The sequence below is a fragment of the Strix uralensis genome, chromosome 8 (genome assembly GCF_047716275.1).
Source record: "Strix uralensis isolate ZFMK-TIS-50842 chromosome 8, bStrUra1, whole genome shotgun sequence".
NCBI classification, from domain to species: Eukaryota; Metazoa; Chordata; class Aves; order Strigiformes; family Strigidae; genus Strix; species Strix uralensis.
The window spans coordinates 30,213,993-30,238,603 of NC_133979.1; the positions used below are offsets into that span (position 1 = coordinate 30,213,993).

General features: G+C 53.0%; 1 protein-coding gene across 1 annotated transcript in view; it reads right to left on the reverse strand.

The window, feature by feature from the left end:
- Window positions 1-22,419: 22,419 nt before the first annotated feature.
- Window positions 22,420-24,611, reverse strand: part of CACNA1E (calcium voltage-gated channel subunit alpha1 E) — a 113,853-nt gene continuing 111,661 nt past the window's right edge. The window contains exons 47-49 of the mRNA XM_074876946.1: window positions 24,051-24,231; window positions 23,748-23,941; window positions 22,420-23,179 (exon numbers count right to left, since the gene is read on the reverse strand). Coding sequence (XP_074733047.1) covers window positions 22,640-23,179; window positions 23,748-23,941; window positions 24,051-24,231 — 915 coding nt within the window. The 3' untranslated portion in view covers window positions 22,420-22,639. The remainder of the gene's footprint in view (window positions 23,180-23,747; window positions 23,942-24,050; window positions 24,232-24,611) is intronic.

A 24,611-nucleotide genomic window follows, 5' to 3' on the forward strand; every position in this document is an offset into this window, starting at 1 on the left:
ACTCCTCCAGCCCTCATGCTGGGTCTGTTCAGTGTCACCATGTCTGCAGGACCAAGTTCACTTCTGACAGCAGAGATGCAAAGGGTGATGGAGGGCCTGAAATGTTGTGCCCTAAGAGAACCAGCAGCCACAGCAGAGAGGAGAAGGATGCCAGTAGTGTTAGTATAATGGTCAGGGAATCTTTAGAGATGAAGATGACATGGTTAGACAAATTCAGGGTGGTACTGCAGATTAAGTGCATGCCACTAAGCTAATGAAAGTGCAGCCTGCCTTTCAAGAGGGCTTCGCTGCAGTGTCAGCAATCAGCTCATTTTTGTTGGTCGAGATAGTGGCAATGATGGGGCAGCAATGCCAGCAAGCAAGAAATACTCTGAGAAATGGTGACAGATGATTTCAGGAGACCCTTAAAATAATGATAAAATACTAGAGCAGGAAAGAGGTGTAGATTAAGCTATAAAAGCTGACCTGTTGGATCAAGCCCTTTCTCCATCACAGCAGAAAGACCCACGGTCGCCAAGATGTTCAGCTACAATGAGACAAGATTGATAGGCGCTTAATTAGAATGAAAGATGGGGAAAATAAATAAAAGATGAAACCCTTTAAATGAAGGGACAGCAAACTCCAGCAAGCAGGGCCTCTAAACTCACACCAGAGAGAAAACAGATACTGCTAACCTGGCAGTGGAAGAAAAGCAGGGAGGAAAGAGTGCCAGGTGCTCCAGACACCCCATGAGCTACATCAGTGCCTGGAGTCAGACTTCTCCCACTGCTTGCTCCTAGGACATCAGGTCTATCCTCTGGGAACGGGAGGCTCATGCTGGCCGTGGCAGTGGGATGAGGCTGTGCAGCTCTTCCCTCCCTTCAAAGTTATCCCCTGACTGCCAGCTAGAAACCGCAAACTCCTTAGCTTATTCGCCTTCATCAATATTTTAATAGATATTGGTTTTTACTGTAAGAGACATCACTTCTTGTTAATTTGAGTGCTGGAATGGCACTGGCAGGCAGAATACCTTGGCTCCAAACAAACCCTGAGGGGAAAAGGGAAATATATTCCCAAGAACAACAATTGGAAAAAATCTAATTCAATAATAGATTTTGTTTGGTATCATTCTGGCACCAGCAGTCATCTTCCTGATATTTTTAGGTTCTGATGACGCCAACAGGTTTTGTGTTTTTCTTTATGGGGTTTTATTGTTTCTGTTATGCAAAAAAATCCCTAGGAGAAAATTTCCATAGTTTAATCACATTGAATGAAATTGCAATTATTTCTAGAATTTAAGACTTTGTACCTCTAGATCCTCAGCAAAATATGCAGAGGTTTTCCTGAGTCCAGAGAGGAGGATAAGGACTTGTTGGTTGGCTTTTGGGGAAGGGTAGAGGGATGAGATGAGGACAGAAAGCAAACACATATTTACCTAGCAAGAGACTAACAGGGTTTTAGATGAAGCATATTACACAGCCCAAGAGGCAGAATTTGTGTTTATAAATACAAAACAAACATCAAAATCATCTTGTTTCATGTGACAACATCTTTCTTTGTGTTTTTCTTTCCAAGGGATTAGTCACGAAAGTATTTATTTCGGGGTATTAGCTACAGTAGCTATACAAACCAGGCACCAAATATTACAAATGCCTGGTCCAGCATTGTTTGTGCTTTCCACTAGGTCATGAAATTCTTGATCTGTAAAAAAATGCATGTTTTGAAGAGCTTTTCCCTGTGATTTCTTTTGCTTTGTACATCGCAAAGACTGATTTTTTTATGCACTAAGTGGCTTGATAGCAGGGTGGAGATTGCAAATCCGGACTAAGTGAGGAGGGGCTCCCAAGGAGAGCCAGTGCGAGAGGAAGCATGTCAGCATCAGCTGTGTGGCCCTGCACTCGGGGTGCTGGGATGGGGAAGAGGGGTAGCTGTTGAACCCCAAACCCCTTACCTTTATTGACTTTGAATTCAGGAGCTGTCGCAGGTAGACACGGTCAATTGACCGTGATGGGGCTGTGTGGTTCCTGAACCATGTTGCCTGGCACAGACACCCGCTCACCGAGGTGCAAAGAGATGCTCACCTAGCTGTAAGCACACCCATAGCACAGCTCAGGGTCACAGTCCAGCTGAGATATAACCAGCCTGTTTCCAATTCCTGCAGATTTCTTATTCTTCAGTGGAAAAACCCCTCTTGAGTTTCATTACTGTGGAGGAGAAAGCAGGAAGGGATTTCACTGAACATCCCCATCTCTTCCCCAGACCACTTGGCCAAAGGAAGAACAAGTGGGAAGCAAAGACCATCAGATGATTCTCTTGGGAGCTGCATGTCCAATGATGACAAATTCCAGACGAAGAAAGGACATTATTGTTCCATGCCTGGCCAAACTGAGAGCTAACCAAACCGTTACAAATGAGGGAATTTGTACTTAGGGACAGCAGGATCTGTATCCCTTCACCGCTTTTACTGCCAGGCTCGAGGCATTTTCTGTTCTTGCTTGAGCACTTGGGATGAAGAGACATCAGTTATAAAACTGCTTGGCTATGAGGAATAAGATGCAAACTATAAATTCATGTTTTCAAGGGTTTGTTCAGCTTAGATGTCACTTCTGGGCTCTGAGTTATACAAGATCCCATATTTTTCAAGGGTTAATAACTGGTGAATTTTTCTGGTTTGGTGGTTTTTTTCTTTTCTTTCTGTTTCTTTTCTTTTTTTATTTTTACAATTACAAAAGGTATTTGCAAAACATTTTTTTTTTTCCCAGATAGCTTCTGGCTGCTTTCAAGCTGAAATTTGGCAGTCAGCATGCATTTCTTATTCAATAACAGACACAGATTCTGCACTTTAAAACTTGTGGTGGGTACAGACCCAAGAGATTTTTTTCTTTTCTTTCAAATCTGCATTAAAATCACATATGACCTTTTTTTTTTGTTTTTAAAGCAAAAGCTACAATAGAAAATCCTAGAATGTGTATTAACAACAGCCATCTAGTCACATATTGCCTGGGTGGCCCTTGCAGAAAGGGTTTTTATCAATAATAAAGTCATGGAAGCTGATGAATTTTACAGTGGGCTGATTTAATATTGGGGAATCAGATTGTCTTGGATGCAAAACAGAAGTGAGGATGTGTGGCTTTCTGTATCTCTTGGGCACTTGTCCAAAGCCAGCCCCCATCAGCCCTGCCTGGTGCTTTTACTGTTTACTGTTGGGGTTTGATGATAGGTGCCCATGGGGTGAAGGATATGGGAGAGGGCCGTTCATTAACATTGCTGGAGGGGAACCCCTTGGCTGATCCTTCTGCCCCTGGGCTTTTGCATTCATCACCTATTTCCCTGGAGGGCCGTACATCAGAGAACAGGGAAATGTGCACATCTAATTTTAACTTTGAAGTGGGGGAAATGGTGGCAGGTTTTTTCCTGGAGCTCCTTCTTATCCCCCGTCTCTCACCCCAAATATCTTTGCAGACTTTTAAAAACCTAGTCGGTTTGAATATGCACAGGCTTCTTAGTGTTTTCTCAGACCAGTGCCTTTGGGTAGCTTTTTGAAAAACATGAGAAATTAACATTTGAAAAGGTATTCCCACACACTCTTTGAGCAGGAAATGTGGCTTCCTTCTCCATCCACTTTATCACTAAGCAGCTTGGAGATAAATAATGGAGACTTTCATGGCCATTGTGATTAAAAACCATCACCCGAGCTGGGATAATCTCTCAAGCGTGTCTTTGCTGAGCCGGGAAATTGGACAGGGAGCTGCACATAGATATCCATGTAATGTCTCAGCCATTGCAGACAGTCACCCACAGACCTCTGCTTAAGAGAGGGTGAAATGGGAGATTGAGTAAGTCAAGAATGCCATGTCCAGAAACACTCACCTTTCAGGCAGTGCTGGCCCTGCCAAGTCTCTGCTGCTGGACACCGCAAGAGCCATTGGCACTTGGTGAGGCTGGAGAAGATGCTCTGGTTCTTTGTTGCCTGTCCCTCATATATGTCCTCAGGTCCAGACACACAACCAAGTTACTGGCAGCTTAAAGCTACCTCCTGGCATCTGTATGGGCAGGTAGAGCCTGCCCTGAGCAAGGCAGCTTGCTTTAAATCGTTATCCCTTGGGGCATCATCACAAGAACTTGCCAGTCTTGGGTCTAGGGCCTGAGTTGTATCCTTCCTCAGACTGTATGTCTTGTGCTAACAGATCAGCTCACTTTGGGGTAGCACGGGGAAGGGACTAAAGGCCTTTCAGGAGGGACATATGTTAAGACACGAAGTTCAGGAAACGGTCATGAAAAAAACTTGATGGGTAAAAAGCTAACAAATATTTTAGGTGACCTACTGCACCAAACATGGAGACAAAATTTAGACTGTTGGAGTGCAATATCTGGAGCCAAAGCTCTCCTGAAGGGCATATTTCAACACAGCTGTAACCAGGTAACGGTAAGCAGCACCTTCACAAAAAATGAAGGAAAAAACAGACCCAATTTGCCATCCAGGCCTCAGTGTTTTCTTGCCCATTTTTGCATGTGCACCAATCTGCCAAGCCAGATGTACAAATGTGTTGTGTGGGCAAACAGTCACTTGTATGGGCAAACATTGCCTGGACGCGTGCATTCTTGTGGGCATGAAATCAGGCGGTGCACGGAGGCAGCAAGAAGAAGTGGGTCTGGGTGAAGGCTGGGCCCTCTCCCTGGGCACAAAAATCATTCCTCTAGTTCCTGACACCAAGAGGCTGGGATAACTGAGCTCAACAAGGCTTGGAAAGGTGGGTGATGCTGCAGGACCTCCTTTCAACCAGTGTCCTCAGGAGGCTGAACCATCCTGCCTCAGTGACATTGCCATGGGCTTTGACAGGCTCCTATGCTTACTGTGAAAGCCGTGAAAGCCATGCTTGACTAAATCACATCCAAGGTGATGTGATCAGCTTGGATGAGAAATGATTCACATCCAAGGCGCTTACCTCATCTTGCATAAGAATTGCTGTCTCCCTTAGGCTAAGAAAGGACACCCAAGTAAGCAGGAAAGTGATATACTACCCTAATATGACATGCAACACTGTTTATCTTCTACTATCTATGAATAACCTTGTATGAGACATTAAAAACAGGTGTGAAGTAATGCATTTGCTGCGCTTTCACAAGCTAATTGGGAGCATTACAACAAATGACTAGGCAATTAACCAGTGTTTCAACCCCAGTAATCACGTATTGTATTTCTAGCAGAACCACAAAGACTCTGTAATATTGACTCCCTTTGGAAGGAAGCACCGACAGGGTTATAGTCTGAATCCCTGTTCTTAAAGCAAATATAATTCTCCCAGAAACAGCAGCGGGAAGGGAGTGTTTTCCATGCTCTGGGCCTCGGAACACCCTGGAGCTGACTATCTCCAAACATCAGTCCTGACAGCTCTAGCAGAGCAGCCCTTGGGCTGTGCCTCTTGGCAGAGCGGGTGGGGGAATGGGGAGATGGATTTCATCTCGAGCAGGCCCTAGCTGCAGGATGGCTGATTTGGGCTGGACACAAAGAATTACTTAAAGAAAAGCAGGGTGGGGAGAGAGATCTTCCATTCTGTGTGGGCCAAGGAGCCCCTGGTCAGAGTGATGGGCATCAGGACCAGCTGTCACCGGGGAGAGGACACCAGCTCCTGGTCAGGGTGTATACTCTCCCCTTCCAGACCCAGAGGGCCGGGGGCCACCATGGACTCATCTTTGTGTCAAAGGCCAACTACATCTGATTTCAGTCCCTGTTCACTCTGGGTGGAAAACAGAAACAGCTTAGAGTGTCCTAAAAAACCCCAGGATCTGAGTATTAGTCTACTGCAGGTTGCTTTGGATTTAGTAGCCCCCGCAGCCAGCACAGCCACTGGAAAGGCCCAGGGTTGCTGAAAATCAAGGGTGACTCGTAGCAGAAGGAGCTGACAAACACAGCTCCCTCCTGCAGCTCTGAGCACGCTTTAGTGCGCTGCTCTGTCTGATGCAGAGGATGCCAATCTGGCACTGAAATCCTCCTCTAAAATATTCCTCTCTCAGCTCCTAAAACATCCCCCTCCCTCCCCAAAATAAACAAACAAGTTAGAAAGCTCACGAGCCTGGGAACAGGCTGCAGGCAGGAAGCTCTGCGAGATGACGATGCTCCAGCGTCCCACGAAGGCGGGGGCTTGTGCATCCTTCTGTCTCATGGTGGTTTCCGGCCCCTTCACGTCACACCCTGCAGCTCCCTCTCCCCCCCGCACCACAGCTAGCATGGAGGTGGCTCACACGGACCCCGCAACAATGTCACGGTGGGTACTGTCAGGACACCGCCACAGGACCAGCATTGGGTGACTTTCGAGAGAGTCAGGGTGCTGTAGGGCTGGTTGCTGACTGGGAAGACATGAAATCTATGTTATTAACTCTGAGCACGAATGATGTACCCCCCCATTCAACACCACAGTGCTTCCCTACGTCCAACTGGGACAGGAAGAAGGGCTGTGTAAACTAGGCATTGAGTCCTCACCAAAATTTAGGGAGCCAAAATGGGGTCTGGTTGATCTCAGCCTCCCTCTTTCATCAGCGAGGGCAGGACCAAGGCATGCTAAGGCTGCTCCCACCTGTGCCAAGGGCCAAGGCAGCTGAAACGTCTCTCCCTGCCTAAACCTCGTCTGCCCTTTATAGGTCTCTGACCCCCCTCCTTCCTCGAGAACAACGAAGCAAAGGGAAAAACAGAGGCTTTATTACAAACAGTACCTGTTTCCATAGAGATTTGCTTAGAAAAATACACAAGACAAAAATGGAGGTTAGTGAGGAAAACACAAGGGCTTGTCCTTGTGCATCACAGGGATGTCTTACCCGCCTGCAGCGTTCAGCAGCTTCCACTCTCCTGGATGGGGCTGAGTGTGGGTGTGTGACAAGACCCCCAGCCCGTCCCCACCCAACACAGGAGCTGGTGTCCTCTGCCACAGCAGATCTTCTGGCAGGTCCTGGCACCCCCCATGGGGAGGTCCCCAGCCAACCCCCTCCAGAGCTCAGAGGTAAAGGAGATGATCCTGGCTATAAAACAGCACAAGGATGAAAGGCAGAAATGACCTCGTCTTAAGGGAGAGGATGAAAGTAGGAGGCAGCTGCCACCCTCCTGCTGCCTGTGAGGGGCACGGGCAGTGCAAGGCCTGCCTGTCTTGCAGATGCAACATCTCACCCCACCACTGCGGCACCACCCTGCAGCATAGCAGCTTTTGGGAGAAATCTTCCTGCATCCTTATTGATGCTGAGCGATGCTCAGCCTGTGATTCACCAGCTGTGTTTGCTGTTCTGCGTGGGATGGGACAGCGCAGCCCCGGTGTTGGCGGCTTCTCTGCCCAGCTCTCCCTTTGCAGGGTGTCTGCCGATGAGAGCCTTGCCCATGTCTTCTCACGTGCTTGACACAAACTGGGCCAAATTCACCCCTGGTACAACTCCGCTGACACCAGCAGCATTAACACAGCGAGAGCTGCTGCTTCTGTTTAACAAGGGACATCAGAGAAGTTTCCTTGGCCCCGCAGAATTCAGGATTTTCTTGTTCTTCTGGCAAATCATGATGCCTCAGGAGGAGATAAAAGCACGGATGCAATTAGATTCTCTCCTATTCGCCTTTAATCAGCTCTCTGAGGAAAAAGGCTCTGTAGAAAGTTGTTGCAAGTGCTTGATTATTTCCACAGCTTTCCAGAGTAAGGAAAGAGTTGCAAGAAAGGCAGAGTGGACGAAAAAAGTAGGAAGGCTTGCAGGATTCTGTAGCACTTTACACCACCAGTAGGTGATACTGGCTCAGACTGGTAAGAAGTAGGTATTCCCCTCACCAGGTAGAGGGGTGGACATAAATCTAGTCCCACACATTTGGTAAAGTACATAAAGGGATACCAGCAGGAATTAAATAGATGAGACTTTCCTAGACCATGGTGTGTTGTCTTGAGGAAAGGCAAACAAACCCTGAGAGCATCGCCAGGGCAATGGCAGTGAGGGTGGGCTCAGGGACACCGGCACCTGGCTAGCGAGGCTGGACTGCCTGGGCTGAGGGAGAGGTGTGCTTGTATCAGGATGGGGTCACAACCTAACACCACTTTCATCTGCACACCTGCTCCTCTGAAAGCAGAGGTCCTTCCCCTGCACATAGACTGAACTTTGGGGAGCTCGTGGGATGGCTTCAGGCCTTGAGGAGTGCCTGCTTCTCTGATGGGAAATCAAAGATGGGTTTTATTGACACACATGTTCCAGGATGATCCATGAATGAAGGTGTAACTGCCTTCCAACAGTACATCCCCAGAGAAAAGTGGCCATTTTTATAGAACAGAGATATATGAATGGCAAACAAATTCCCCAGCTAAAGAAACCCATGGATTCACAAGAAGAAAGTGACAGCAGTCTTGAGACACTGCCTCACAGGGAGAGACACCATTTGGGGGCAAACGAACCTTCTCCTTGGAGAACAGCAATGACTCAGCTCCACCAGCCAGGAGAAGCAACCAGATGGAGCCGGGCATTTTCTCGGCACGGGAAAGCCTCGCCAGGGACTGGGCAGGAGGCGGCTGCCGCTTGTATCCAGCCTCTGCGAGACACACGAAGAAGAGAAGCCAAGTGTCCTGCTGCACCTTCCAGCCGGTGGGTCAGCCTTCACCGTCACAGCACCAACGCTCTCCCAGCCACCCTGGAGCCCTCGATGTCACTTTGATCCCGACGCTGCTGGCAGACAGAGCGGCAGCCGGGGTAAGCCCAACTGCTGTTAGTGCTACCCTCTGATGCGCCTGTTTGCAGGCACACACCGCCCATGGAGGGGGAGAACAGTGGTGTATCAGCTTTTCCCAACAGGGCTGGGAAATTAAAATGTAAACAAGATTATTTGGTATTATCTTAGCTGGGCACATTGAGGAATCATCTGGCTTTTGCATTCCTGCAAAACAAGAGATGCTTTCCACTGGCAGGGCCTCACAGATGCCTCTGCATAGCCTCTGTTTAAAAAGAAAGAAATTCATCTACCCTCAGCTCAGTCTGCAAGATCAGCGCCCGAGTACACACACAGCAACGGATACCTGCAGAGTGATAGAGCATCGCTGCAGAAAGGGCGAGGACAAGGCGCTCTGCACATCCTCGCAGGCTTATGATGCCCACACAAGACAACAGTGGCACCACAGGGAGCAGACCAGAAACTTGGGCCACTTGGTCCTCCAGACATCAGCTGGTACTCCTGGGGGATGAGAGTTGTGAGTCTGGGTCATCAATCTGTGATGGTCCTAGCACTTAAAAGACACTTGGGGACAGCTAGAAGTGCAGCAGACCGAAGGGAATAAGGAGCAGGATTAATTTAAAAAACACGGCCATTGTGTTCACTTGAATGGTTCAGCTGAAGTGACCAAAGCCCCATAGGACGCACACCTGGATGAGCCGGTTGTCAGGCAGGCGCTGTGATTGATGCTGTGATTCAGCCTGGAGAGCTCCTCTTCCTGACTCAGCGCTGAAAGATCACTGCTGAAGAGCCATCGGGGTCCCTGTGGGAGAGGCTGTCATGAGACACTCGTGGCTGTGGCTGCTGCTGGAGAGCTTAGAAAATGCCAGAAATCCCTTTTACAGGGGATCCTGGCCCTGCTGCTCCACGAAGCCCCCACTGGGTGAGCTCACACAGCCGCTGGAGCCCCGTGGAATGCCTTGAGTCACCTTTTACAGCTGCAACTGCAAAGCCATTGCTGTACAGCCTCTTTTGTTGACTGGGGAAGCCACACAAACTTCCATGTGACAGAAAAAACACACTGGGCTTTTCTGACTGGGACATGCTGCATACACCTCCTGAGACGCAGACCCCTGTGACATCTCAGATTTGACGAAGTCACAGCACACAGGCCGATTGCTGGGTGTGCTTTGATTATCTGTGGAAAGATTTTTAGATTTCATCCAAATATCTGCAGCCATCCTCATCCCAGGGAGCATCACACCAGCCAACACGAGGCACAGGCAGCCAACCAGGCATGCAAACAACCAGTCTGCAGGGAGCCAGCCCCGTGCCAGGCGAGCTCAATCTGCAATGGGTAGGCAAGGCAGGCAACCTCTGCCTGTACGGCGAGCGAGCGAGCTGCCCGCAAGCATCTGCTCTCACCAAAGGCACACTCTGCTCTCTCTGCCGCTGAGACCTCACGTCATCAGGTAGTTCATGCCTGGAGCCAGAGCTGGGATGCTCAGGACTCAGTAACTACTCCTAGTAAAGTGTCCTTCTTCCATCGATGAAGCTATTCGTGCCTCCATAAAATAGGATTTGCTTCTCCCACCCTGAGCCGACATGTTTGAGGGAGCAAAGGCTTCTCCTCCTGTGCGTCCAGATGGCACCACCCCCAGGAGCCCCATCTCTGCTGAGAGGCAGGCTGTTACTGCAGCACACGGCAGCAGCGAGCCTGGGGCTTCTTGACAGCATCAGAGGAGCACCGAGAGAGCTTCTGGTGCAAAAGTGACAGCACCTTGCAGACATCTGCCACCGTGGCCTTAAGCACGAGCATCACAGCTCTATGAAGGAGTGCGAAAGAGCAGCTGTTACGTTGATGCTCCCTCCTTTTATTTTCTCTAGGAGCAGTTCATCCTCATGCTCCTGAGGACTGTGTCTCTTAGGACGGGGTCTGCACGGGTCACCTCCAGCCCTGCTGTGTTCTCCCCTCCGTTTTGCTTTTGCCCTCCCTTCCTTCCTACACCTGCCGTTGATTGCACAGGGACATTTAATCCTGCATCGTAGTCTATTCAACCAACAGCACCAAAGAAGCCAAGTCAAGCTGAGGTTTGGATAAATAGACCAAAACCCACTAAAAAAATCCCACCAGCTGGTCCACCCCCCACTTCCCAAGACACTGCTCGCAACCAGCACTGCTGTGTTAACACCAGGAGAGCTGTCGGGTCTGCCAACTGCCCAGATTGTCCCAGCAGGTCAGCGATACAGAAACTCATAGCCATTTAGTGCATCCACTGCCGAGTACACCACAGGACCCAGGTTTCTGCCAGAGCCCTAGAAATGCAAATTAAAACATGGCTGTTCAAGGGAGATTTTGCTATTCCCAGGCTCTAAACGGAGCCGCATTTCACATCTGTCCCTACACGCCGCAGCGTCAGGCACAAAGCACAGGGATAGGCATGAGATAAAATTCCAGCTGCATCTTAAAGTAGATCTATCTGCAGTTTTACCACTTGCCTTTCAGCTGTCCCCTTGGTCCTGCCGTTATCTGTCTCACTTCTCTGACTGCCAGCACGGAGGTGGGGTGGTGGAGGCTGCCAGGGAACAACCCTGTTCAGAGTAAATCCTTTCTCTGGGGGTACAGGGGCTGCTGGAGCAAATGGTGAGGAACAAGGGAGCTGAGCAGAAGGAGGATGCCAAGGAAGGAGGGTCTGCCTTGGTGACCCTGGCAAAAAGAAGCCCTCCCTCCTCCCTGCAGCACATTCTGGCAGGGGCTCACAGCATCAACACTGGAGTAGGGACGTTGGTGGCTTGGACGCCGGCATTACTGCGTCACTTTTCAGCTTTATGGCATCAAGGCAAGGCTCCGTGCTGCTGGACCAGGCAACACTGGGCCCATCCAGACAAGGTACCTCATGGGATTGTCACTGCCATCCTCTGTGCCTGCCTGTCGCCGCATGACAAGGATGCCAACACACCGTGGCTTGGCTTCCTCTTCTGCAGAACCCAGCCTGCAGGCAATGGGGCTCACTCCTGCGTTTCTGCTGTGCACACAGGAGCTTTGCTTTGGGCTTCTGGAGGTTCTTATGATCGACAGAGAAACATGAAATTATGGAAAAATACAAACACTAAATAAGCTCCCTCTGCCTAAGCCCCTGCTTTATATTCAAGCTATCATGACAGGCGTTTGTCAGGAACGGAGGATACAGCGTTCTCCGTCTGCAACATGTCTCCTTATGGCAGCGCTGGCAAAAATCAACAACTTGTTCTACTCATGGCTGTGAAATTCAGCCTGGGAGGTCTGTCTAACCTTCATGACCTCCAATTTCCCAGCTAAAATAAGTTTTTGTTGCTGGGAAAAGAGCCAGACTCCCTTCCAGTGCTGCTGGAGCTTTTCCCCTGCCCCAGCCTGCTCATGGGACAGCATCATCCCATCTGCCCTTTGCCTGCAGCACTGCACAGGGATAGTGGAGCCATCCTCCTGTACCCTGATCCAAGGGAAGGGGCAGAACATGGAAAAAAGCTTATTTTCTGGCCTGATTTCAGCCAGGAGACAATTGTAGAACATCACTTACCCGCTTTCTTCCCAGACTGAAACCTGACCTGTTCTCATAGCCTCTAATAACATCTCTGTGTTAATTCACTGGAGCTGTAGTCATTTGTGTCCAAAAATATGGCTTAAACTCTCTCCCTTGATGCAGAGTCTGGTCCAAGGGGTGAGAGCCCCAGCAGCAGCAGGTGCAGCAGCCCAGCCCCAACAAGCACAGCCCCAGCTGAAAGCCTCCTGATCCCCGCCAGGTAACTCCTGCAAGCAGAGCAAAAAGGGGTTTTTACAAAGGGAAACTTTAAGAAACATGATTAAAGCATTCAGGCAGTAAGCACCAGCTCCTGCCAGGAGCAGAGAAGGAATGCCTGACCCACTAGGAACTGTTATTCTCAGCCCTATGATCTTGTGCCTCTGTTTCCCCACCCGTAAGCAGGACTGGACTCAGGGATGGTGAAAGCCTATCCTGGCCAAAGGAGAGACCCCTCTCTGCAGCGTCTGGCTGCAGCTCCCCCAGGAGAAGAGCAGGGAGAGGCCCTCAGCCTCATCACTGCTATTTAAGAGGTGGCTCCTAGGCTACACCTGGGGACTGCAGCATCTCCACCCTGCACAGCTGGGAACGGGCATCTGAGCTCGGAGCTGGCACCAAGCCCTCTGCAGAGCATGCCCCAGGAAACCCAGGAGCACCCTCGGTGCCGGCAACTCTGTCTCCAAACCGCGGTGGTTTGTGCGTGTTGGCGGAAGGTGTGTGCATGCAGCAAGTGCAAATAACAGGGTCTGGGAACAGCTAATCCCAGCAGGGGCTGCAGGTTTTATCTGCAAAATCTCCTTCTGCTACAGTCTCCTACAGTCTGCTTGCTTTGGCTGAGTATTTCAAAGCGGTCTTTCTAGCACAGGGGTGTGGTGGAGGCAGAGGTTCAGAGGGCAGCACCAGCTTTGCAGCCAGAACAAGTAATCATAGAACAAGTCTGTGCTGATATTAATTGATGTACAGCACCCAGGGTGAGTGGCTAACCCCAGCTTTGAGCCAGCTGCCTCTATCACCCCTTTTCCTTTGGGCAGGCGTGCTCAGAGAGCACCCACAAAGGCAAAGGAGGTCTAGTGAAAGCTTTCTGCTGCGGCTGAGACAATTTCCCAGCCATTAGCTGCTGTCACCAGAGCATATCTCGAAAGCTCTTCCGAGGGCAAGGATCACTAAATGTGAGAGCAATGCAGGAAGAGGGGGAAATTAAGCAGGTCAGTCTCCTTTTTTCATGCAGATAGTGGTGGGCTGCATCTGGGACAGCACAAACCCGAGTGGGAGCCAGCAAACAAGCTGCAAAGGCCTTTCCCTTGCAAGCTGCTGGGCTCTCCAGCAGCCGGGAAGGCTTTCCTGCTGGGATGCTCCTGGGGCGCGATGCGGGGGAAGGCCAGCCTCACTCAGAAACGTCCCGTCGGGTATGTCTAAACACCCACCAGCCTCTCACAGACAGCGGGAAGAAGCCGAGTGTGTCAAGCATCGAATTGCTGTTGTTAACACAGGCTGAAAACCTGCTCGAGGAGTTAATGCAAGGAAAAAAGAGGCTAAGACAAGAAGAGGGTGGCGGCACATGTGACTGATAATCCCATCTGCCCATTTCTCTGTCAGCCGTAGGTCTTCATCCCCGCCGGCGCAGCGGAGATGCCGCAGGCACAGAAAAGCAAGCTGGTTCTCCGCAGCACCAGTCCACTCAGAGCAGGGTGGGAAGATGTCCCTCTTCCCAAAGCAGCACCAGGCAAAGCAGGGATTTGCCAACACTCATCACAGAAATGTCCCCAAGCAGCAAAGAGGGGCGGGTGTAGGCATGGGTGGCTTTCTCAGCGTGGCTTGCACCCTCCATTGCTCTCATTCCCTGCTGCCTGATCTGCTGGGGCATCTTCCACCCCTAAGTGATCACTGAGACCTGGGGGCAAGGATGTTTGTCCTTGCAGCGGGGTGGTCCAGCCACTGTGGGACACTTCCGGCTGGAGAAACCGGGCATTTGGGGACGTTGGGGACCACAGCAAAGCCCCTGTTCCCAGGACCAGTGTGGATAGCTTGGGCTGTGGGTGGCAGACTGGCTGTGACCCGAGACTGTGTCCTTGAGAGGATGCAAAGATTCATGGCCTGTCCCGTTGCTCCCCCCTTCACACCCCCTCTGCTCTCACTTCTGCTGCAGCAAGCAGCTGCAGCTATTCCTGCTAGGAGGTGTAAGACAAGGCTTTGCCAAGGGGCAGGGGAGGCTTTGCTAATTCACAGCTCTTTCTCACAGCTCACACTGGTTTCCTAAGGCACTCCTAGCTGCTAAAGGAGGTGAGACTTGCTGATACAGCGCAATATCACATGCTGGAGGAAGAGGGGCTCAAGCTGGGACAGGTCCTTAAAAACTTACGCCTGTGTAAATGAAGCCCACCCTTTGATCAGTGAGAAAAACCTAAAAAAAGCTTGATTGCACTTTTTTTTTCCCCCTAAAGTAAATTAGAAATTAAATAAGGCCATTTGCAAGCTCCTGTCGACACTTCAGAGGCCAAGGGAAGGGGGCAGCTGGGAGCTGTGGCTCTGGCTGATGGTCCTGCACGCTCCATGCTTTGTCCAGAGGACCCAGAGGTGTGATGTCATGGCCCAAAGCCTGTGTGTTTGCCCAGATACCATAGGTTTAAACGCTGCTGGGAGGTCTAACCCTCGGATTTATTTCCTTCCTCTGCTCCTCCCCCTTTGGAAAGGAAAAATCCCCACATCATTCATGATGGCCATGATGCAGATCTGTGAAAATCAATCTGAAAATCACATCATCTATGGCAGATTGCTCCATAAATTGACTGACTGGGTCCCAGGGGAGCCTGCGTGGGAGGGAGAGAGAATCTAAGCTGTCTTTAGCAAATAACAGCGCGTTCTTAACCCTTATCCCCATTCCCTCTTCCTTGCACCCCAAGTGGCACCAGTATCTCTGCTGGAGCGGCCTGCTGGGTGCATCACATCCGTGCCCTGGTCCCTATGGCAGCTTGCTCGTGTGCTGGACCACTGCGGAGACATCCAGCTCTCAGCCCTGCAACAGCTTTGAGCCGAGTGCACCGGATGATTTTGGCTGCAGATCGCCCCTGCTGGGTTTCCACCCTCTCGCCCAGCCCTCCCACTACCCAACTGCCCATTGCCAGGGGCACCTGGCACCTGGAAAGCCCTGCTTTGGTGAGAGGAAGATACCAGCTGGGGAAGGAGAGAAATTAATGCTTTTTACATTCATTTAGAAGGCAGAATTGTGTCGGTTTGGGGTTTTTTTATTACTACATGGAAATAGCAAAGGCAAATGAACAGCGGGCTCTTTTCTGCTCTGTGGCATTTAACCAGGAGACGGGGCGGTGGGTGCCGAGACAAGACAAACCCACAGGAGAAGCAGGGGTGAGACTGCCCTTCCCCTTGCTCCCTGCTGCCTGTAAGGCCAAAGGTGACACAAAGCATCTCCCAAAAATCTCCTGGGAGACAGTATTTGCCAGCTTGCTCTTCCGTGAGGTGGTAGGGGCCAGTTTCCAGGGCAGTCCATGGTATTTCAACTGCTTGTGTGGGGTCTGGCAAACACAGCCAGTGCAGATGTGCAGCACTATATCACTGAGAAAGGAAGATCATTGTCAAGAGACATAAATAAATGAGAAGAATAGAAAATAGAGGTGCTGAACCAGGCTGGGCTATTCAAGTCCTTTGGGTAGGACAACCCTCATGAGTGCATCCCACTTCCCCAGGGGGCCACGCTGGTGCTGGAAAGGAGCAGTGGTTGCATGTGCTTGCTCATGGTGAGGGTGCCCACCCGTGGGGGGGGATGCTCACTTGGGGGGGATTCTTGCCTGGGGAACCACAGGCACTGCTAGCCCGCGAGCCAGCAACGCCATGTGGCTCCCGGCATGACTGAACACCAGCCCCACTTCAGAGCCCACACACATCCTTGGCACCGGGAGAGCGTGTGTGTAAGTACCACCAGAGGAATGAAAGAGAAGAGAGGGGGGCTGAGAGCCACCCCTGGCGTCTCCCCTCTGAGCCATCAGCTGTGTCCCCAGAGGGAGTAAACCTCTGGCCTCTCAGCCTTGTACATATGGATTTTAAATACCTCACTGGGACTGGAAAAGGAAGACAAAAGATTTCATTCTTTCACATTTCTGAGTGCTCTCCTCTTGTCCTTTCCTCACCCTAGGGGCTTGGGTTTGACTCCAGCATCCTCACATCCGACTTTCCCTTGTTTTGCTGGAGGAGTGAGCATGGTCATAACCAGGTGTTTGAGCAAGGGGGTGTTTGAGTGCCCAAGGACCGAAGCCAGGCTTCCCTCGCAATCCCCCAGAGTTGCACAATTGCTGGCATCCTGACTTAAAAATAATCTGGGGAGCCTTTAGGCAAGAGCCAGTGCCCGCAGAGTTACAGATGTACCCAGCGCCATGCACTGTCATTTGGCTTTTCAGGGGACAGTAGGAGGAAAGCAAGGCAGAGACAGAGTGAAAAAATCTAATAAGATGAGGCCTCTTCAGGGAAGAAGAGCCAGGTTATGGGCTGATGATTTTCATCAGTCCCAGAAAAAGGACCGTTCATGTCCCCCAGGTACCTGGATACAAGACAAGCTGTGCACAACACTGGCTGCGATGCCGGTACTGCGGGCAGGGACTGCTCCCACATCCCAGGAGCCCGCAAGCTGCCTGGGCAGCTCCGCCAGGACCCAGGGCTGGAAGAGCCCTGAAGCACCCACGGGCAAGGTGAGGGAAGCAGATTTTGGTGCTTCTGGTGTCCCTGTCCCCTGCGGCTCCCCAAGCCCCAGCAAGAAGGAACAGTCCTGGCACTTCTGCCAGCCGCATGCCAGCAGCATCTGTTTCTGGGGTACTTTTGTTCCCAATTTATCCCCTGTCTCCTGGAGCTATTATAAGCAGGTACAATCTGCATTGCCATTGTTATTCAGATGATGTACAGATAATTTTAACCTTTCTGTTCCATTTGTCAAGGGGCTTTTTTTAGCCTCTTGCCTGCCAGGCAGAGCGCTGGCTCTCCGACAGCGAAGGCTCCCCGTTCTGCAGAACCAGTTTCCCTTGCTAGGGTGAAGTTCTGACTTCCCTGTGTTGCTCCAGGTATCTTTTTCATAGCCTCAGATATGTTAGGGGACTTGGGGAAAGGTGGCAGAGGAGGTTAAGCACTCAGCTAGCTACATCAATCACTCATGTTGGCAGGGGTCCATGGGATGTCCATCAGAGACCTGCACACTGAGTCCTGCTTTCAAAGCCTTTGGAACAGTTCATGCTTCAGACACTCACTTCAAAAAATGTTAACACAGGACTTCTGGCCCACACAGGAGGAGGTCTTCTCCTTAAACTACTTCCAGCGCCAGTGCAGAGTCCCCAGTGATGAAGAAGGCATCACCACCCTGCAGAGCCTTCCCCACAGTCAGGGATGCAGATCACTTTTTTGGCTATAAAATGGGAATGTGCTTCCCAGCCTGAAAAAATGCCAGGCTTTGCCTCCAGCCCATGGTTGTCACCGCATCCATTGCCTGGGCAAGTGCCCTCAAAGCTGGGCCATCTCCTGGGTGATGTCCCTATAGAACTGTACACTTCCTGCTGAAAACGTGCTTTTTAGCACTTCATGAACCAAAGAATTGGAAACCAAACTTGACAGCATTTGGGAAATAAAGGGAAAGATGCACATAGTGAAGGGCAACATAAAGCCAGTTCCCATAGGTCATGATGTCTGGGCTTGATCCTCGGTGTCACCTGATCTTGATCCAGGTTGGTCCTTGGGGGCAGCAGCGCATGGGAGCCACACAAGGTAAGCTTGGCTCAAAGTGGTCCAGATGAGCAGAGCAATTGCCTTCATCCTTCCCTGAGTTGTTCTTGGCACAGTGTCTTCCCATCACCGGGAAAGAAAAAGAAGAGTCCCGTTGAAAAGCCATAAAATATCCCCATCACCCGTGCTCAGCCTGCAGACTGCCACAGGCTGCTGACTCACCTCTGACTGCCGGAGAACTTTTCGTGCTTTAAACAGCTCTGCCAAACAGAAATATAAGACCTGACTTCAGCATCTTTGCTTGACAACTCACCTGTGGGCTTTGGACCAGGCAACAACATCTGAATCCAACTGGCATCTCCTGGGCGCAGATGTGGAGGGGTGGCCAAGCTGTTTGAACCCCTCAAAGACCTGGATCCCAGCAGATTTTCCAAGCCCTCGGTTTACAAGCTGGCTGTCCCTTGCATTTGTCCAGCAATACAATGTCATCATGATGCTCTCGGCTTCTCCTGGCCAGTTTGCTGTGGTCTCACCGTTAACAGCTCCTCAGGCTCCTGGCCCTGGCCCCCCCCAGTGCCCCTAGACCACCAGGGCCCCCCAGACAGCATGTCTGGAATCAGCCAGGCATGAGCCACAGCTCTTCTGGGATAACAACTCTTCCCAAATGTGCCCCCCACCCTGCCGGGGGACCATAGGGATGCCAGGGCAGCACTGTCAGGGGACGGCCCTGTGCCCATGCTGGGGAACTCCCCATCCCTCGTGATGGGGCTGCCCAGCACAGGCTGTGTGCCACCCCCTCGCTGCCACAAGGACCTTTTGTAGGAGTCTAGCATCTCACTCGGGGTCCCCGTGGCCCCACCAGCATACGGGGGTGCCAACGAGATGGGATCCACAGTGATTCTTTACAACAAGGTTTTATTTTTCTTTCCTTTTGACAAAAAACATTGAAGTTGTACATCGCTGTCAGTCGGTTCGGTTCCCCGTTTGGGTCCGAACGAGTATGTTATGTTACAACATCCTGCCCCAGTGCCTGGGGGATGAAGGCAGAGCATCTCCCACCCACTCGCCCTTGGCCCCAGGAGCTGCCAGACTCACAACTCACACCCGGGGTGGGGACCGGCTCTGCCCTCCGAGGCCTCACGGTGGGGGGGACAGGAGGATGGGGCTGGGACAGCCAGCCTGGAGGGGACAGCGGGGCTCCATGCTCCAGGGCTGCCTCATCTCCCTGCACACCCTCTGCTGTCCCCCCAGGAGCTTTGCAGGGCTTCAAGCCCAGTCCCACCACCAAATTGGGAACCAGTTGCATACTACTGGTGAATTCCTGCCTGGGCAGCGGCTTGTCCCATGCAGGCAGAGGTTGAAACTCATCTCACCCTTTCTCATCCTCCCTCCCATGGCCAAGCATGGCCAGCAGCCACTCACAGCAAGCGCAGTGGCAGATCCCCAGTGTCCGGGAGGCAAAGGAGATGTTCAAAAAGCCACGGACGAGAGATCGTACAGCAGCAAAGTGAGTCCAGTGCTTTGAAAAGCAAGACGCAGTCCACAACGGCACCTTGGGGCTGTTTTTCCTTCCCCCTCGGCATAGTCTTTTCCATGGTTCTTTTGGGGGTTGTTTTTGGTTTCAGAGACATGTTTTGGAGGTGCCACCTTGTCCCTGTGGGTCCCTGCCTGCCCTCCTACTGTGGGAGCAGGACTGTGACTATTGCAGGAGAAGGCCATTTTTGGCTTCCCCCCCCAGGGAAAAAGGGGGTCTGGTTTCCTTCATACAGTTCCTGTATGTTAGTAAAACACAGGTCTTACATGCCAAAAAGCTCAGGTTCAGATGCTGCAGCCCACTGCCGTGAACAGCTGCAACCCAAGGGACTCTGCCCCAGCCCGTACCATGGCTGCAGAGCATTGCCGCACACCGCTCGCTGGCTCCAGAATGGGGCCGAGGAAAGAAAAACGCCCAAAGCTTAAAATCCGCATGAAACATGCCCCCCCTTGGAGAGCATCCCTCCCTCCCTCCCACCCAACAGGCACAGACACAAAAAGCCGCCTCCTCCCCTCCCTGCGGGCTGTTACTCAGAGCCCGGTGTATTGTCAGACACCTTTCTGCATTTAGAAGTAGACGATGCCAGCACCTATATTTAGAGCAGGTACGGCATCGCCTCCTCCAGCCCCCAGCACCACTGCATCCCTGGCCCCACCCCCCACGCGATCCCACGCTGCCCATCAGGCCTGGCTCCTCCAAACTCCAGCGCAGGGAGCAATGCTCCAGCAGCTGCAGGCTGAAGCCACGGACTGCTCACGGATGGCTGGGAAGGGGACAGGCGATGCCCAAAAGCGGACAGGAGATGACCATGCCACCAGCCAACACCAGGGACCTTCTCCATAGCTGCATGGGGCATGGCTTGCCCCCAGACACCGAGACTGGGGATGCAGGAGCTGAGCCAGAGCGATGGATTCCTGCATCCTTTGGCAGCGTCTGTTCAGGAAGTGCAGGGCAAAGAGGGACAGCAGAGGTGCCACCCACCTGCGGGAACCGATCAAGGCAATAGGAGGTTTTGGCCCCATAAGCGAAACCTGCTCTTTGGATGCACAGAGGGCAGCTTGACCATTAGAAATAGGTCCATGACCAAGCTCAGGAGAAGGTGGAATTTGCTTCTTGCAAAGCAGAGCTCCTCTGGGGGAGCTCACAAAGCGATCAGGGCAAGAGCTGATCTGCACATGCAGGAACAGGGCAGTTTGTGCCCATAGCATCTTTCCATCAGCAGAAGACATGATATCCACGACCAAAGCAAAGCTTGGCCAGAGCTGCTGCTCAGCCAGCCAGAGGGGCTGGAGAACAGCCCCAAGGACCCAGGACCACAACCACCCTCAGCAGAGTGAAGCCATGGGCAGGATGAGGGCTGCGCCGCCTCCTCCTGCCCAGCCCAGCGCGCTGAAGGCCATGTCCCATCTCCACACACATGGCCATGCCTGGTCCAACCACACAGACCAGACCCCCCAGCCACGGAGCAAGCCCTTCACTGAAGCTCCAAAGGCACAGCACCCTCCGGTTCCCCAGGACCACGCTCGAGCTGACGACAGACACAACTCATAGCAGAAACACGCCGGTGATCGCCAGGATGAGCCACCCATCACCACAAGTTCACCAGCATCTCCCCAGGCTGGCAGGCAAAGCATCGCACCCGCAGCCGAGGGTGTGTGTGGATCATTAGAGCTGACAGCACATAATTACCAGATTAATTAATGACCAGCGCTGGAAGGTGGCCCTGACCCACATTTTCAGTATTTGCAGAAGACAGGAGCCACCCTGCTCACCCCCCAGCCCACACTCCTCTCCCAAAGCCCCACCGGCTCTCGGACACCCACCTGCCCCCGCGCTGGGGCCGTGGGGTTTGCAAACCTGGCCACCCCCATGGCAGCCCCCCTCCGAAGGGGGTGCCAGGCCCCAGGAGCAGGCAGGGGCCACGGCTGCAGGGGAAACTGAGACAGGGGAGGTGCCGAAGCTGGGCTCCTCTGCCGGGAGGACATATCTTAGGGTACCGTCACACACGCACAACATCTTCTCTCCCCTGCGGACACAGGAATCTTCTTTTCCTGGGAAAACACAGCAAAGAGGCCTCTGAGAGGTTTGCGATCACCCCCTCGGCACCACTGGCGCCAAGTGAGCTGTACCCCCAGGGACAGCCCCATCCTCATCCCTTGGGCATCCCACTCCCGCAGGCACCACACGGCACAGCTGGCAGCAGAGCTGCCCGAAGACCCCTCACCGCGGCCACCTCTGACAGAGAAAAGGCAATTCCCACTGTTGGAAACGTCTGGGACGGGGCGAGGGGAGTGGGGTGACGTTCCCAATGCTCTGCTACAGCGACAGGTGTGCAGCAGCCCCCCGGCGAGAGGTTTGGTCCTGCCCCCGCCAAACGGGGTGTGGGCAGTAAAAACCCCAAGGGGCTCCCCAGCATCGTCAGATGACTAAAACAAATCCATGTATGTGTATATCTTTATATATACAGCATATAAATATATATACACACACATACTGTATATACACACACAGCCACACCTAGAGTTCTCCGTATATAAATAAATATATGTCGGTGGGAGACAGGATACATTCAGCAGCGCTGAGCCCTCCCGCCCTGCTCCGCCCTGCCCCAGTACAAACCAGTTGGCTTTGGGTTTACCCCGCCCTGGCAGGCAGAGCTGCTCCAGTCTGCCTGGTGCACCCCAACCCCTCGCCCCTTTTCCCGGCTGGATGAGACCCTCGGGAAATTAAAAGCCACAGCAGCACCGAGCCCAAGCGACAGAGCAAAGGGGGCCCCTGGTACCCCTTTTCTGGGACTCTCCAGCCTCAGGGAGCGGAAAACCATCGGGATGAGCCTTCCTGGGGGTCCTGCTCTGGGCAGGGAGTGGGGCCACGGCCGGGGGGGCTCTCACTTGCCCCGCAGCACACACGCCCGGCCTGGCCACTCCACCGCCCATCAAATGCTTCTCTGTGCAGAAAAAAAAAGTGATAGTAATAAATGAAAGTCGACAGATTTTAATTTTTTTTTTGCACAAAGACTTTTTTTTCTTTTTTTTTTTCTCTCCCCTCCGTTCCGGTCGGTTTGGTTTTCTCCTTTTCCCCTGCATTTGGTTTTGGTTTTGTTTCATTCCCAGGCGTGGCGAAGAGCATGCATTGGAGAGGGGCAGGGCGGCAGCGGGGCTGCGGGGGGAGCTGAGACGGGGCGGGAGGAGGCAGCTTCTAGCACTTGTCGTCTTCCTCGGTGTCACTGAGCACGTCGATGCTGGCCCCGCACATCACGCCCTGCCCTGCCCCTCGCCTCCGCCGCCGGTAGTGCCCATTGGGCATCTGCCAGCTGTGCCGCAGCGGCGGGGCCGAGCCGATGGTGTTGGAGCGGCCGAGGCTGGTGGCGACGGCCGCCTCGAAGGTGAGTGTTTCCTCCTCACCGCAGTCTGAGGCGTGCGAGTCGTCGTGCAGGGCCAGGTACGGCTCCGAGATGTAACGTTGCGGGGTGGACTGTCGGCTCTGCTTCCCCGCTGGGGAGCTGGAAGACTCGGTCAGGCCGGCGGCGTTGGGCTCCAGGGTGGAGGAGAGGAGCGGGGACCCCCCCTCACTCTCCTCCGGGGGTGGTGAGGCATCTCCAGCGTGCCGCAGCATGGAGGCATAGGAGAGGAGGGGACGCGGCTTGGGGGGCACCGGCGGGAGCTGGCGGCGGCCTCGCCGGGGGGTGCTGGTGTCCGAGATGGAGGGGATGGAGCTTTCACTCAGGGAGCCTGTTCCCTGCAATGCACCAAGACATGCTGGGGAATACAAGGGCGATGGGCAGCGCCGTGCACCCACTCCCCTCCACCCTGAGCCTGAAGTCTCCCTGGGCCATACTCCAGCTTGGATGAGGCCCTGCTGCACCCTCACCTGTCCCATCCCTGCCTCGGGGTCTGCTCCAGGGACAAGGATGGTGTCTGCTCTTGGTGGTCAAAAGTAAAAAGCACCCACAAACCCCCTGTGGGAAGAGCTAATGGCTCACTGGCTGCTGGTCTCTACAGGCAGCATCTTCGTGGGCTTCAAGAACGCTCAAGCACTGGCATTTCCAGGCTTGTGCAGCTGGGACACCTCGACCTTGGCAGGGAGTGGATGCCACAGTGGTGAAAGGATCAGTGCGGAGATCCAACCCTCTCCCCAAATGCTCTCCAGGGTGCCCGAGCAGCCCCAAACTGCTCAGCTGACAGGGGACATGGAGATGCCATGACTGGGAGGAGAGAGGGTGCAGAGCTCTCGCAGTTGGGGTTTTGCCCTCTTTTGGCAAGCAGCTTTTTCCCTTTGTGCTTAGGAAGGGGTTTTTGTCACCCACCTGCCTGTTGGGTGTCTGTGACCTGCCCTCGCTGGGTGACCGGGACTCGCGCCGCCGCTCTGGTGACTCATCGTGTGCCTGGGGACTCCTCTCCTCTGAGTTGCAGCGGGAGATATCGGGGGACAACAAGTGCTTGCGCTCTTTGGATCGGCCCCGCTCCCTGCCGCCCGAGCGATGCCCGTCGGACCGGTGGCCTGCAGGACATACCCATCAGTCCCCGCTGTCCTCTTCCCAGGAGCGGGGGACACTCAGCTGGGGTTTTTTTGGCATTGGTGTGGGATGGGGCCACCCGCCCCTGCTCACCCGAGTCGGCGTTGAGGCGCCGGGCGGAGAGCTGGAGCGAGGAGTGGTAGCTGCGCCGGCGGGACTTGTAGGTGTTGTCACTGCTGCGCTCCATGGAGAACTCATCCAGCCAGGAGCTGTTGGTGCGCTTGTCCCGGATGGTGGAAAATGATCGCCGCATCGAGCTGGTGTCCGTCACCACCTGCAAGCAACCCCGGCCAGCCGGGGAGGGGGTTAGCACTAGGCAGGGCTGGGGGGATGGCGGTTGAGCAATTACCGGTTCACCGCCATCACTGGCACACTGACCTCCAGGATGGGGAGATTCGGGGGCGGGGGGGGGGGGTGCAGCCAGCCTGAGCACAGCCCCGCCAAGTAATCTCTGCACATCAGGGGTGGGAAGAAAGTGGGATTTAGCTTTAGAGCTCCCCTGTCCTAGCCAGCTGGAAACAGTGCTCCACAAGCAAAACCAGTGACTGAGAGTGAAGCCAAGGCACTGCATGTCAGGGGAAGAGCAGCAGCACCCTGTCCCAGGTGTGGAGACGTGGGGGGTACCAGAGCACCGTCCCCCAGGCTGTCTCAGCA